The 15,591-nt window shown below is 53.6% G+C and overlaps 2 protein-coding genes and 1 long non-coding RNA gene across 3 annotated transcripts in view; 2 read left to right on the top strand and 1 right to left on the bottom strand.

Moving 5' to 3' along the window:
• The window catches only part of DCPS (decapping enzyme, scavenger), a 42,770-nt gene extending 41,876 nt beyond the window's left edge, over window positions 1-894 (top strand). The window contains exon 6 of the mRNA XM_020912705.2: window positions 500-894. Within this exon, the coding sequence (XP_020768364.2) occupies window positions 500-766 (267 nt within the window). The 3' untranslated portion in view covers window positions 767-894. The remainder of the gene's footprint in view (window positions 1-499) is intronic.
• A 1,232-nt stretch (window positions 895-2,126) lies between these two features.
• LOC139031829 (uncharacterized) lies at window positions 2,127-9,997 on the bottom strand. The gene is made up of 2 exons (XR_011484354.1): window positions 9,926-9,997; window positions 2,127-2,635 (listed from the first exon to the last, which is right to left on the bottom strand). It is a non-coding gene; the product is annotated as an uncharacterized lncRNA (long non-coding RNA).
• A 57-nt stretch (window positions 9,998-10,054) lies between these two features.
• Window positions 10,055-15,591, top strand: part of ST3GAL4 (ST3 beta-galactoside alpha-2,3-sialyltransferase 4) — a 52,381-nt gene continuing 46,844 nt past the window's right edge. Inside the window, exon 1 of the mRNA XM_020912698.2 lies at window positions 10,055-10,251. The gene's annotated coding sequence lies outside the window, so the exon portion shown is untranslated. The remainder of the gene's footprint in view (window positions 10,252-15,591) is intronic.

Genomic DNA, 15,591 nt, shown 5'->3' on the forward strand with positions numbered 1-15,591 from the left:
AGGGAGCCGGGGCCAAGGGTGATGCTTTCCTCTTCCCCGGGAAGTCCAGCGAGAATCCTGCGTCCCCTCCCCCTACCTTTCTCTGCAACCAAGCCCTTAGCTGTGCTGCCTCCCTGCTCCACTCTGTTCTGTGCTGAGCGGGAGAAAAAGGCTTCCTGCCACCCATTTGATGATTTAAGTCTGGTAACTCCTCCAGGGCAGGCAAGTCCCCCAGGCTTGGGAATCCGGGCCCCAGTCCTTAGCACTGAGACTTCCTAGAGACCCAGCGGCGACCGAGGAAGCGGGTGTTCTACCAGGTTGGAGCGGGGAGCCCTGATCGAGGCCACCATCCCCTTCCTTGGGAAGAAAACCTCCACCGCGCTGCTTGTCACCTGCACCTGCTGGCTCCCTAGAATGGAAGACCGGGGTCCCGAAGCCACCCGTGGGGCGACGGAGAGGCTGGTGGGGGCTGTGGGCAGCAGGGTGTTCTGGCTGACGCTCCCGCCCCCCTTCTCACCAGGAGGCCATCCTGCGGCGCTACCGGGTGGCGGCGGACCGCCTCCGCGTGTACCTGCACTACCTGCCCTCCTACTACCACCTGCACGTGCACTTCACCGCCCTGGGCTTCGAGGCCCCGGGCGCCGGCGTGGAGCGGGCCCACCTGCTGGCGGAGGTGATCGACAACCTGGAGCAGGATCCCGAGCACTACCGGCGTCGCACGCTCACCTTTGCGCTCCGGGCTGACGACCCCCTCCTGGCGCTCCTGCAGGAGGCCCAGAGAAGCTGAGACGAGACCATCCTTGTGGGGGGTGGGGGGCACCAGGGTTTTTAGCACCAAGGGAATTTTTTTTTTTTTTGTAATGTATTTTGTACTGGCTTCTTCCCAACATGAGAATAAACCATCGGTCTCATTCAGTGTGGACCCACAGCGTGGCCTGGGGAGGTGGAGAGGGAAGACCCTAGCGGGGTGAAGGGGGGTGGGCACGGCAAACCTGGAGGGCTCAGGTCTTTCTGCAGGTCCCCTCCTGGCTGACTTCACTCCTTGCTGTCCTGCTACCACCTTTCTCTTCTTCCCACTTAGTGTTTCTTCCTGATGGTCCACATGTCTGGGAGGTCCCCGCCCCCCAACCCCCACCCCAAGAATAAACCACATACAAAGTTTTTTTTGGAAACAATGTATAGTCTTTCTGACTGCACTTCCTCTTTCCCTCCCCAGCACTTAACTCACACTTCCCATGTGGGAGCCGGTCCTGTTGATAAACTCTTGTTGACAGGGCTGGAGGCTGGTCTCCTGGAAGTGGGAGGGCCTTAATCAGAATCAGGTGATGCAAGCTCAAGATGCCCGCCTTTGCCTCTGTTCCTTGGTCAGTGAATCTGTGGCCTTGAGTTCGTTGTCTGGACAGGAAGACAAAACACACTGCCGGAGAGCAGCCAGAGATAAATCCAGTGTCTCAGCAGGGCACAGTGGCATGGCTGCAGTGAAGTCCAAACCCCTGAGTCCTGGGGTCCAGCTGTGACCGCTGTCCTAGGGCCCTGACCACAGAATTGTCAGGCCAGGAAGGGACTTCAAAGCGCTCAAGGCTGATAGCCTGTAGGAAGCCATCAAGGGCTTATCTGGGAAAGTGACATCTCCCACTGCTCCAGCCGAGCAGGGACATGGGTGCAGACATTGGCGACATGAAGTTAAACACACGAGGCCGTCTTCCCAGCCCAGGGGACAGACTGGGATCACGCTGCCCGAGAGGGGCCGGCATTTGCTCTTTGGTCAACATGGGGCTCTGAGTTACCCCATCTTGCTCCCGCAGGACACATGGCCAGGGGAGGGAAGATGTGGGTCTTGCAGAGTGAGAGGAGGATGAAAACGGAGGCACAGGACGCGGGGTGGCTCTTCCTCTGCGTACCCTGGACCGAGAACCAGGAGGCCCGATTCACAGCCCAGCTCGAGTCACTCGTTCCTCACGCTGCTGATTAAACACGCACTGCACCAGACCCAAGGCCTCCTGAGCCTGGGTCTTTGTCAAGGGGGACGGGGATGAGGATCCACCACAGAGGGATCTGCTGGTGATCGTTCACGCAGCAGGCCAAAGTGGCACGGTTGCAATGGAGTCCAAAGCGTTGACTCACTGCATGCTTTTTGAGCCAGACCATGTCCTAAGGGCTGGGAATCCAGAGACGACTATAAAGAAGCTCCCAGGCTAGGGGGCAGACCGACAGTCCTCAGCCCGAGGGATGCAGAATGAGAACCGTCTTCTCCTCTGCCTTAGCTTTCCTCCTGCCTTCACTTAGCAGAACCCTCCCAGCTCCCCACCTCCCCTGAAACAGCATCCTGAGCAAAAAGTGCTTAAGCCTCAGCACTGCTTGACTGATGAGCCACCGCCAGGCCTCTCGGACGGCATGGACGTCTGTCCCTGTGCGTTTAGCTGCGTGTCCTCGGTGAGTGTCTCCTCTCCTGCAGCGGAGGTGGGTGTCACCTCGTAAACTTCGGAGGGCTCCCCACCGGTGCCAGGCCCCCGTCCTTGGCTGACTTTCTTCCTGGCTGGGTTGGGGAGGGAGGAGAGAGGTTGGAGACGTGACTGCTTTTCCTCGGCTCCTCTAGTTTGCCCAAAAGTTTCCTCATAGGGCAAAATTGCTGAATGTTCTATATTTGTCAACATTCCTTCATGAAAATGAGAAAAATAACATTTCAGGAGGAGTTGGACAGTGAGTTTCACGTTGCCTGGTTCTGTTGAACACAGATCCCCAGAATGGAGAAACAAATCAAGAAACAGTTGAGAACAAAGTAACGTGAAAATGTTTCTCTTGTGATATTTGTACTTCCAAACAAGTTTAATGGATCTGTTTTATTTCTGAATAGGTTGATGTGGGTCTTTTAACTCTTCCTTCTCAGAAAGGACTAAATCTTTATTCCAAACATGTATATAGAACCCTAAAAGGACCTTTCTTTTGTAAGAAGATGGTGATGATTAACAGTAGCAGTTTTCAGAAAATCCTCACATAGCAAAATAAATGTTGACAACCCTGTGTTCGCTCCATATTCTCATTGAAATTACATTGGATTCTGAAGTCTATGTAAACTTGAAGTTACCAAATTTTAGCCACTGTTAAAAAATAAACATGGACTAAATTTGTTTAAAGTGTTTAAATTCAAAGAAGGAGGTTTTGAACATCTACCCTCTTTTTTTTTTTTTTTTTAAAGTAAAAGAAATCTTATTGAGCTTACAACTTAGTGAGACACATAGACATAATAGGGCTTCCCTGATGGCACAGTGGTAAAGACTTGGGTTTGATCCCTGGGTCAGGAAGATACCCTGGAGAAGGAAATGGCAACCCACTTCAGGATTCTTGCCTGAAAAATCCCATGGACAGAGGAGACTGGCCAGCAACAACAGTCCACGGGATCACAAAGAGTTGGACACAATTTAGCAACTAGACAACAAGGATAGACATAATTACAAAGTAATTCCACAAACAACTCTAGTTAAGTCACTCAGTCAGTGTCTGACTCTGTGACCCCCTGGACTGCAGCCTGCCAGGCTTCCCTGTCTATCACCAATTCCTCGAGCTTACTCAAACTCATGTCCATCGAGTCAGTGATGCCATCCATCCATCTCATCCTCTGTCTTCCCCTTCTCCCGCTTTCAATCTTCCTAGAATCGGGGTCTTTTCCAGTGAGTCAGTTCTATGCATCAGGCGGCCGAAGTATTGGAGTTTCAGCTTCAGCATCAGTCCTTCCAATGAATATTCTGGACCTTTAGGATGGACTGGTTGGATCTCCTTGCAGTCCAAGGGACTCCCAAGAGTCTTCTCCAACACCACAGTTCAAAAGCATCAATTCTTTGGCACTCAGCTTTCTTTATAGTCCAGCTCTCACATCCATACCTGACTACTATGGAAAAATCAATGCTTTGACTAGATGGACCTTTGTTGGCAAAGTAATGTCTCTGCTTTTTAAAGTGCTGCCTAGGTTGGTCATAACTTTTCTTCCAAGGAGCAAGTGTCTTTTAATTTCATGGCTGCAGTCACCATCTGCAGTGATTTTGGAGCCCAGAAAAATAAAGTCTCGTACTGTTTCCATTGTTTCCCCATCTATTTGCCATGAAGTGATGGGAGCAGATGCCATGATCTTAGTTTTTTGAATGTTGAGCTTTAAGCCACTTTTTTCACTCTCCTCTTTCACTTTCATCAAGAGACTCTTTAGTTCTTCTTTGCTTTCTGCCATAAGGGTGGTGTCATCTGTGTATCTGAAGTTATTGATATTTCTCCCGGAAATCTTGATTCTAACTTGTGCTTCATCCAGTCCGGCATTTCGCATGATGTATTCTGCATATAAGTTAAATAAACTGGATGACAGTATACAGCCTTGACGTACTCCTTTCCTGATTTGGAACCAGTCTGTTGTTCTCTGTCTGGTTCTAACTGTTGCTTCTTGACTTGCATACAGATTTCTCAGGAGGCAGGTCAGGTGATCTGGTATTCCCATCTCTTGAAGAATTTTCCACAGTTTGTTGTGATCCACACAGTCAAAGGCTTTGGCATAGTCAGTAAAGCATAAGTAGATGCTTTTCTGGAACTCTCTTGCTTTTTCAGTGATCCAACAGATGTTGGCAATTTGATCTCTGGTTCCTCTGCCTTTTCTAAATCCAGCTTGAACATCTGGAAGTTCACGGTTCACATACTATTGAAACCTGGCTTGGAGAATTTTGAGCATTACTTTGCTAGCATGTGAGATGAGTGCAATTGTGCAGTAGTTTGAACATTGTTTGGCGTTGCCCTTCTTTGGGTTTGGAGTGAAAACTGACCTTTTCCAGTCCTGTGGCCACTGCTGAGTTTTCCAAATTTGCTGGCATATTGAGTGCAGCACTTTCACAACATCATCTTTTAGGATTTGAAATAGCTCAACTGGAATTCCATCACCTCCACTAGCTTTGTTTGTAGTGATGCTTCCTAAGGCCCACTTGACTTCGCATTCCAGGATGTCTGACTCTAGGTGAGTGATGACACCATCATGATTATCGATGGTGAGTGTGTGTGTGGGGGTTTAATCACATCTGTGGTTATCTGGGTCATGAAGATCTTTTTTTGTATTGTTCTGTGTATTCTTGCCACTTCTAAATATCTTCTGCTTCTGTTAGGTCCATACCATTTCTGTCCTTTATTGTGCCCATCTTTGCATGATACCCTTGGTATGTCTAATTTTCTTGAAGAGATTTCTAGTCTTTCCTTTTCTATTGTTTTCCTCTATTTCTTTGCACTGATCACTGAGGAAGGCTTTCTTATCTCTCCTTGCTATTCTTTGGAGCTCTACATGCAAATGGGTATATCTTTCCTTTTTTTCTCTGCCTTTTGCTTCTCTTCTTTTCTTAGCTATTTGTAAGGCCTCCTTAGACAATCATTTTGCCTTTTTGCATTTCTTTTTCTTGGGGGTGATCTTGCTCCCTGTCTCCTGTACAATGTCACGAACCTCCATCCATAAATTCTTCAGGCCCTCTGTCTATCAGATCTAATCCCTTGAATCTATTTGTAACAACAAAGATAGACATAATTACAAAGTAATGCCACAAACGTGAGTACTTTGAGAAAAGCACAGGGGGCCGTGGGCGCTTATGCCAGGAAAAGCCAGACTTCCAGGCTAAAATGAGAGTTAAACGACCACCATGAGCTAAAACAGAACACCCAGGGAGAGCATGGCTCAGCATGGCCGGAACCTAAAACGTGGCTTCCAGCATGTCCAGTAGCACCCTGACCAGGTTTTCCTTCAGGACCAGGAAGAAATGAAAGTCAAAACTACAGAGAAATGTATTACCGTCCTATTGTATATTCTTTTCAGAGCCAGCATGGTCTGGTGACCCCTGTACAGAACCCGCACCATATCCAGATATGATCTTGGGCAAGTTAGGTAACTGCTCATCAGCTAGGAGTGAGTGAAAGCAGTGCTTACCCCTAGGAGCTTTGTGAGGATTCAATAAGAGGATTTTGTGGACATGGTAAGAACTCATAAATGTTAGCTGCCATTTTCCTACTGCCAGAAGGGCTTAAAGGATGCAGCCAATATATTTGGGTTAGATATTAAAAAGGACTTCCGGATTAGAAGGCCATGAAATCCTAGACTGGGCACTGAAGTCATGGAAACTGAGACTTGAAGGCAAAAAGCGAGCCATAAACTCTGTGGCTCATTGATTGTGGCCCCAAAAGAGACAAGGGCTGTGTGCAATGACTTCTCAGGATCTCTTCCAGCCGACAGGTTCCTGGAATGCATTTTAGCCTTGGCCTTGCGGCAGGTTTCTAAGACTACAATAGTGATGTCCACTGCTATTGAGAACCCTGGGAACCGCACAGCTCGAGCGTCCAGCCATATAAATCTGATAAAAATAGGAGCTGAAACACCATCCCCAAGTTGCTATTTTTAAAAGCGTCTGAGATGCTGGATTGGGTTTATTTCTTCTTCAAAACGGCATCTCGCCGTTCCCTCCTCCCGGTGGGCAGGATGCTAACGTGGCACATGCAAGGGACAGGAGCCAGAGGTCTGGGGAGGCGCATGTGTTAAGGGCTCACACCCTGGCCTCCCAGCTCCAGATGCACCTGCCCCTCCCACAACCCTTGCTCCTCTGTCTCCTCCCTCTGCTCCCTAGAGAGAGAGAGGCCCCCTGGGCGCCCCAGCAGAGCTGTGTCCGCCAACTTCCTCCAGCAGAGACAGAACCAGAGAGGTAAAGGGGGTGCTCTGGAGGTGGGAAAGGAGGCGATATGGCTCGGAAGGGGGCCAGGACCCAGACCACTGATCCTCAGGGTGTCTTGACACATCCTTGGCACAGCTGGCCCCGAAAGGAACAGTTTTAGGAGCCGAAGCTGGGTCACCCCACCACACTGCCTCTTGCTAAGCAACTCCCAGCGCCCTGCGGATGGGCAAGTGGGCTGGGAGGGGCGTCAGGCAAAAAGTACCAGAACCGTGTTCCTCCTGCCCTGCAGATGACATGGGTTCTAGGCAGCCAGCTAAGCATCTCACTGTGTTAAAGAACTAGAGGGAAAAGATCGTGAGTGAGCACACTGCGGCCTGAGGGGAGGAGTCTAGATGACAGTTAGCTTCTGGGCACTCAGTAACCAGGCCTGGGATAAGCTGGGGGAAGAAGGGTGGAGATCTGAATACAGTTTATTGGTTAGAGGAGGGGGTGCCACGTGTATGATAAGAGCACACGCTTTTAACAGCACCTTTTACTGCTGGAGCAAATTTATATCTGTTGCCTAATTTCACATCAACAATAGCCCTTTGACAGTTACTTCCATTTTTTTTTTTCCTAACAAAATTAAACCTATTTAGTGACTGAGGCAGAGGTGGAAATCAGGTCTCCAAGAGCAAAGCTGCCCCTTCAATTTGGTGTTTCCCGCAGGGTGAAGTTTACGTGGTTCAGAACAAGAACTGCCAGCTGTGTTTAGATCGAGTTCATTAAAGAGTTTGCAAAGTTGCAAAGCTGGGTTGATTCTCAGTTCAGCTCTGCGATTCCAGTCACTTCGGACAATTGCTTTACTCTCTTTGGGTCAGTGTCTCCCCTCTGACCCCCACCCCATGCACCAGGGAAGCTGGTCTTTCTCCCTTCTGCTTTACCCCCCCGGCAGGGACTTGAGTCACCCTGCCAGAGCTGAAGCTGATACCAGATAAGTATTTGTTGTGTGAATGCTTGATTGCCAAAAACAAGCATTAATTACGCTTGGACACGTGATTTAGACACTGGTGCGATGCAGGAGTGACCTCCACCATGCACGGTGTGATTTAGGAGGGACAGCCATCTGTAGACGCGCTCAAGGCCCTTGGTCTTCACCCTGCCTCCTTCACTGTGCTGACGCAGGCCAGAGTGTTTCCTCAGCTACCTCTTCTCAGACCATGAACCCTCCGGTTTCAGCTGAAATGAACTTAGAGCTGGCATTTCTGTGAACCCCCCTCGTCAATTACTCATGCCTTGTACTTAGTCATATCCTGTGCTAACTTACTCTATTTTTCTTTTTAGGTATACCTATGGCTGATTCAAATGTTGATTGGCAAAAACCAACACAGTACTGTAAAGCAATTACCCTTAATTAAAAAGAAATAAATTTAAGAAAAAAATAAGAAAAAATAGAAACAGATTATTTTAGGTCTTATGCAGTTTAACTGCAAGAAAAAGATAAAATGATATTTTAAGTACATAAGACTAATCAAATTCTTTGACACATAAGAAGTAAACAGACCAAAAATCTCTACCTAACAGACAGCTAAGGCTTCCCAAGTGGTACTAGTGGTAAAGACCCTGCCTGCCAACACAGGAGACATAAGAGATGTGGGTTTGATCCCAGGGTCCGGAAAATCCCCTGGAGGAGGGCATGGCAACCCACTCCAGTATTCTTGCCTGGAGAAGCCTATGGACAGAGGAGCCTGGTGGGCTACAGTGCATGGGGTCACAGACATGGCTGAAGTGACTGAGCATGAACACAAAAGACAGCTAGAAAAAGAAAGGTGAAAATAAAACCCTACATTTTTCCCCCCTTTTTAACGACTTTAAGAACGCAGTGACATGGTATTTGCATCTGATTACATTTTGTATTAACATCAGTATTAAATGAAATCTTTTGGTTTTTAAAAAAAAAAGTATTGGAGTATATAGTTGCTTTACAATGTGTTGGTTTCTGCTGTGTAGTAAAGAGAATCAGCTCTATGTATACCCACACCCCCAGGACACTGAGTAGACTTCCCTGAACTATAAGCAGGTTCTTCTTAGTCATCTATTTTATACATAGTACCCAGAGTGTAGGGCTTCCCAGGGGGATCAGGGATAAAGAACTCCCTGCACTGCAGGCTACTCTGTATGATACTATATGGGTGAGTATGTGTCATTACGGGCTCCTGTCGGGGTTCAGGGGTAAAGAATCAACCTGCAATGCAGAAGATACGAGTTCCATTCCCTGGGTCAGGAATCTCATGGACAGAGGAACCTGGAAGGCTACAGTCCATGAGGTCTCGAGGGTCGGACCCTACTTAGCAACTAAACCACCACTACCATCAATAGTGTGTGCAAGTCAATCCCAGTCTCCCAGTTGGCCCCACGCCCCTTTCCCCCCCTGGGTGTCCATACATTTATTCTCTACCTCTGTGTCTCTATTTCTGCTTTGCAAATACGTTCATCTGTACTAGCTTCTATCCTAACTTATCCTTGAGTGGGCGTCCACTGTGAGCCTTCTCTTTGCCACTAGCTGGTTAAGCTTTCTTGGGGGTTGGGGTCTTACATGTTCCTTGGAGCTCTGCTACTCCGTCCTGCTCCACCCCCCTCCCCCGGCTCTTCACACTAAGGGCTCTTCACCTCTGAGAGAGTGTCTTGGGGTCTGGGGATTGTCCTGCGGGTGGCTTCTGGACGGTTCTTCAGCCTGAGTAGTTTCCTGGCTTGATTGGGGTGGGTGGGCCCCAGGCACTAGGCTAAGGGCCTGGCGGGTTTTTCCCCTCGGGGCAGGATGCCTGGCGCCTTCAGTAAGGAACAGAAACTAAGACGCTTTCTCAAAGCCAAGAAGGGGTGTGCAAAGGAGGTGCAGAGGGAGAAGTTTGGGGGTGGCAGGGCCGGTGCAAAGGGAGGGCGCAGGTCTCCGACCAGGGCATCTGGACACTGTGCCTCACCTTCCCGAGGGGGAGAAAGACACGGTTCCACGCGTGGGAGAGCGGAGAGCGCTTTGTAGGGCTCATTGTTTCCAGGAGGGCGTGCATGGGCTGCGCTGGGCACATCCATCCTGGTGCTACTCACAGGCTGCACCCGCCTGAACTCTGCGCCCTCACCCCACCAGTCTCCTCCTACCGGCCCCGCCAACCACCCCCCGCCACCCCCGCTCTCCGCCGCCACATACACCCCTCCGCGCCCGCCCGATTGGTCTACCCATCCGCTCCCCTCGCCCCGGGGCCCGCCGCCCGCCGGTTCCGCTGCCGCCGCCGGCTCACCTTCCCGAGTCGGCGGCACCCGCCCCGCCCGTAAGCGGGATCGCCCCTGCCCTTCCTCCTCCTCCACCCCGCCCTTCCTCCTCCTGCCCGCCTGCTCCCCGCGCGGCTCCCCGGCCGTGTGCGCAAGCGTGTCCGGCCCCCTTCCCCGCCCCACGCCGGGGCCCGGGCCCCCGCCTCCCAGCAGGCGGACTTGCCCGCTCCCAGGCCGGCCCCGCGCCTGGGACAGGGACCGGGCCGAGCGGAGCCGCCGCGCCTCCAGCCCGTGCGCCTAGCGGATCTGAGCTGCGCGCGGAGCCATCCTGCCCCGCCCCGCGCCACCCGCGAGGGTGAGTACGCGGCGGCCGGTCCCTGTGGGGCCCGCCAGCGAGGGCGGGGAGCACCTCCGGGTCCCGGCCGCCCGGTTCTCTGCCCGGCGCCGCGAGAGGGGAGGTGGTCGGGCCGGGCACGTGGGCACCGCGCGGGTCCGGGTCGGGGTCCCGGAGGGGCGGCCACAGCCCAGGGATTCCTTGCCCTGGATGGGATTTTCCACGGAAAGCTGCTTGTCTTTGCTCCCTGGGAGTGAGCGAATGGGACGGTCCTCCTCTCTGGAAAGTTTCTAGCCCCCAGCCCTGCGCCGAGGCGGAAGAGGCCCTCCCCACCCCGCCTCCGTGTTGGGCATCCTCTGAGCCGCGCTTGCACCCCACAACTGCCCCACCAGGTCCAGGAGGTGGGCGGGCTGGCTTGGCTGGAGTTGCCAGGCTCTGCTGGGGGTCGCTAGCTGCAGACTGGCCGTGCCCAGGACACCAGTCCAAGTTCCTGGGGGTCTTTGGGCCTAGGCTACTGTGTCTGGGACCTGCCTGGCTGGCGGGCAATGGGGAGGGATGGGGCTGGGGTGGAGTTCAGTTCGGGGTAGAATCCCTGGGCTCAGTTGTCAGTGCTGGGTGCCCCTCTGGGGCCCCTGCTGGCTGGGACCTCCCTGGCAAAACCCTCAGCTGCCAGCATGTCTGTCAGCACTCGCCCCTCCATTCCCAGTCTTGGGGGAGGCTCTGCCTGGGCCATCTGAGGCCTCATCTACTGCTGATGCGCCCCTGTCTCCCAGACTGGGTCCTGAGTGCCAGCGTAGGGGGCTCCTGCCAGAGGGCTGGGGCTGCAGACAGTGTCCGGGGGCTCAGCTGTGCCCGTCTGACCTCCTGACCACCCGCAGGCTGGCACACCCTCTCGCTTTTCAGGGCAGCCTGTGCTGTCCGCCCCCCAGGGTGGGGTGGGGGGGGGTGGAGGCACAATGTGGAAGCCAAGTGCAGGCAGACTTATTCTTTGTGGAACCTAGGGAACGGGCCTGGCACGGCTGGGGTGGCACAGAGGCGCAAGCCGAAGCCACTCTCCTGAGCTATGCTCTGCCGCCCGCCCCGTCTAGACCCCCGCCCTGGCATCTTTGGAGGTGGGGGGGGGGTGTTGGGGAGGAATCGTTAAGGTGCTGAGTGCCATGGAAGTTACCTGCACAGAGGCAGAGGTATGTGAGTATTTGCTCTTAGCAGCATTTCTTCCACACCCTCCAAAGAGACTCTCCAAAGGCTGCCCATAATCCTGGAGAGGTTGCCTGCGAGGTGCCAGCTGCTTGGGGCCTAGAAATGAACTTCCGGGGCTTCTTCTCTCTGCCGGGAGCTAATTGGCGAATACCCCCTGCCCGAGTTGACATGGCCCAGGTCCCTCTGGCCTATACCTGGCTTGGTTTGAGTCCACTGTGAGGCTCTTCGTGCCTCATCCCTCAGCATCCGTGTGCCAGGCGGGAGATCTGAGGCTGTCCCCTGGGCCCTGCGCCTCCCTACCAGCATCCGAAGGAGAGCCAGGAGTCTGGACCTTTCCCCCAGAGCCCAGGTTATCAGGGCTTCAGAGGGGAAGGTGGATGGTAGGAGGAATTAGCAAGTAGCCTGGGGTCTCGTGCTAGACCTGGGAGCTGAGCAGCGTCCATGGCTTGGGAGTGGGCTGCTGCTTGGGGCTGTAGGGTCCCTTGCCCATGAGTGGAGGCCCAGGCCGAAGCAGTCCTCAGCGCCTTCTGAGCTGATTTCCCTTTCGTCCCTCACCTGCTTCCCTTCCCAAAGCAGTGACTCACTCCCACTCCTCAGAAACGGAGTTCTTTGGCCCCTCCACCCTCCCAGCCCTTTTAGATTCCTAGGATCCAGTTTTCGGGTTTAGAACCGAGAATCTGCTCCTCTTAGAACTGTAACAAGTCCTAGAAAGGAAGGGCTTTCCTGGTGGCTCTGCCTGCAAGAGAGGAGACAGTCAAGACTCCGCCAGCAATACAGGAGACCCGGGTTTGATCCTTGCGTTTGGAAGATCTCCTGGAGGAGGAAATGACAACCTACTCCAGTATCCTTGCCTGGAGAATTCCACGGACAGAGGAGCTTGGCAGGCTACAGTCCATGGAGTCTCAAAGAGTCGGGCACGCTGAATGACCGACACTTAACACTTTTTTCCCCGCTTTTCTACAGCTGGGGCCAGACCTCCCTTCCTGGGCCCTGTGATCATCCGTGGTTTACCCACGCTGGCCTGGCATCTACGTTGCACTGGGTGCCCACCCAGGCCCTATGTGGGTGCATTTTCTGGGTGGACTCCTCCACTCAGAGAGGCTCAACAGTTTGGCCTCTCTGTCAAGGAGAAGGGGTCCCTCCACCTTGCAATAAGACATCATGGTCCCAGCCCATGAGGATGGTGTGGGGATCTCCAAGTCTCCTGCAAGGGATCCTTCGGATCAGTGTCCCAGAGGGTCCCAGAGACTGAGGACCAGACCTACAGCTTGTGACAGCCGCCAGAACCCAGCTGAGTTCCCAGGCCCTGGGGGTTGGACCGTGGGTGCTAGGGAGCAGGGCAGTCAGGTAGGGGGACACCCAGAAAGTGTACAGGGCCTGACCCTCCCCCTCCTCCTGACTCCTCAGCTGCCTGGGGGTACGCATTCTTCTGCAGGAACTAGCTAGCTTCTCATACCTCTCCACCTCAGGTCCTTCTCCACTCTTGTCCTTTTGGTTTCCATGAGGAAGTGCCTAGGGGGGGCAGATTTGGGTGCCTGTAGTCATTAATTCCCTCTCTCATTGGTCACCCTTTCCTGGAGGCGCTCAGCACTTGTCCACACTTGTTCGGAGTGTGCCAGGAGGGGTTGCTGGCCACGCCTGGACTCCAGTTCACTCCTGACCTGTGCCGCAATCTGTGTGTGTGTGTGTGTGTGTGTGTGTGTGTTAGTGACGCCCTTTATTCTACCGGCGGAGGAAGTGGTCAAGTGTTTGCTACAAGTGGGAGCAGCTGTAGTGATGCCTGAGCCCCAGGCAGGTGCGACGGGCCTCCGACTGGCGCCCCTGAGGCCCACAGAGGGGGAAGATCTGCCAGGGGCTGCCCTGTGTTGATTGCTCTTCAGATGAGGAAGGCCATCCTGAGCCGCAGGTTTTCTTTTCATTTTGGCCTCTTGCCTGGGACCAGTAGCCCTGCCGCCAGATGACCGCCCTATCTCTGCCACCCCTACCCCCCGCAAAGCCACCCTGCAGAGACATGATGTGATTGTTCTAGAATTTGAAGCCCTGGCTTCTGCCCCGAGCCCAGGAGGGAGGAGGGTGCTGCTGCGGGGGGTTGGAGGAGGATGTCCACTTGGGCCTCGAGGGTGGGCAAGGCCTGGTGCCGCTTCACTACAAAGCCTGAGTGGGCTGGGGGCTCTGGGATCTTGCTCTCCTGTGAGGGGTGGGGAGCATGGTTGCTAGGAAGAGGACAGGAAGCTGTTTGCAGAGTGTTGGGCGGGCACACTGTTGTTTCTGCCGTGGGTCCAAACCCTCCACCAAGGTGCAGGCTCCAGGGACTTTGGTGATGCTGCTGCGTCCCTGGTCTGCCCTGTGTCCTCCACCGGGGCAGCCTTCACAAATACCTGGCCTTCTAGTAAAAAGAGAGATAGCGAATATCAAAAGTGGTTACAATTTATCTATCAAGCTATCAAGCGCTAAATAAAAGCCTGGCACAGCAAACCTCTAGAAAAAAAAAAAAAAGCTGTGCTATTCACTTATTTACATCACTTCGTGTAAGCTCACGTGACTCTTTCATTAAGCCCATTTGTAAATGAAGACAGGGAGGCGTGGGAAGATTGGACCACTTGGCCAAGGTCACACAGCTCCTAAGCAGCTGAGCTGGGACTCTGCCTGCATCCAAAATCTTGTGCTTTTCAGCCCGGTTCTTTACTGTTCCCCAAGCTCATCTTTACCCTTCCCCGAGATCTATGAAGAAGGCGAGTCTTGGCAGTGTGAAAGGGTTTGCTCAAGGCTATAGGGTATTGGTGACCACGGGGAACACGGCCCTTCTGATTCGCAGTCCAGACTCTGTGCGGCCCTCAACCCCATGTCTGACCCGGCTGGTCCTGGGCTTCCAAACCCCTTCCTCTCTCATCTGGGCAGGGCCGGGTTCCCCTTCCTTCCTCCCTGCTTCTGTGGCCCCTCCCAGCCCCTGCCAGCACCCACCTCTCCTGCTTTCCCGCCAGTAATTGCTTCCATCTGGCCTGCCTGCCGGCTCCTATTCCTTGGAAATGCGGCTCCCTGGCTGCTGCCCACAAGGCCTCATCCAGCAACAGCGGCGACACGTGGGGACAGGGAGGGGTCCTCTGGGGTCTGAGCTCGGGGACCAGCCTTGGCAGCTGCTCCCGACACCCGCAGATTCCTGCCGGGCCGTGGTGCCTTTGTTCCAGGGCGCTTCTGGACCCTGTCCTGGGCTGGTTAAGACCAGAGAGGATCCTCAAAGACCTACATCCTTTTTGCTTCTTAGAGGTTGCTCCGATCAGGAGGAGGGAGGCCTGGTTGGCAGGGTTGGCAGGAGAGAAGTGGGGGTGGTGGGGCCCCGCCCTGGGGACCCCTTGCTCGAAGGTTACGGGAAGGGAACAGCGGCAGGGACCCAGGGACCTGAGAGCTCTGGGCAGGTGAGCATGGAGCCGGCTTGTGTCCTTGGGTTCTGAGCAAGGAACTCACAGCCAGCAAGACTAGAGACAAAGCTTCATCCTTTGTCATGATGAAAAAATAAAACTGGCACTTTTAACAATGCATCCAGAGCTCTGTGGGCTTCCTTGCCTAGGGAGGGGAGGGGACCAGGTCCTCAGTGCAGCCATCTGGAGATTTCAGGAAGAAGACTCTGCCCGGGGGTGGGCGGGGAATGTACCATGCCCCTGATGCTGTTCAACTGTGACCCTGGCAGGGATGGTCCAGAGGCGATGCAGGCATGGGAGGGGCGTGTTTGTGGTGTGAACGGGTTTGGAAACTTTCAGGGCGTTTTCCTTGCTGATTCAGGAGTGGTTTCGTGTATGTTCCAGAAACCTGTCGTGCTCTTTGCCGTGTTATTCTTGCCTGGAATGGTGTCTAACATAATAAATGCTCGGTAAATATTTCTTTGATGAGTGGATGGAGGATATAGATCGGATATGACCTTGTCTTCACCATGTCCGTGCTCCGCTTCCCCCTTTCCTTAGGGTGAGGGCTTCCCAGGTGGAGCCCGTGGTAAAGAATCCACCTGCCAGTGCAGGATATGCAGGAGACATGAGTTCGGTCCCTGGGTTGGGGAGATTCCCCTGGAGGAGGAAATGGCCACCCTCTCCAGCCTTCTTGCCTGGAGAATCCCATGGACAGAGGAACCTGGCGGGCTGCAGTCCGTGGGGTGTCAGATGTGACTGTGCA

Source organism: Odocoileus virginianus, chromosome 28 (genome assembly GCF_023699985.2).
Source record: "Odocoileus virginianus isolate 20LAN1187 ecotype Illinois chromosome 28, Ovbor_1.2, whole genome shotgun sequence".
Taxonomy (NCBI): Eukaryota; Metazoa; Chordata; class Mammalia; order Artiodactyla; family Cervidae; genus Odocoileus; species Odocoileus virginianus.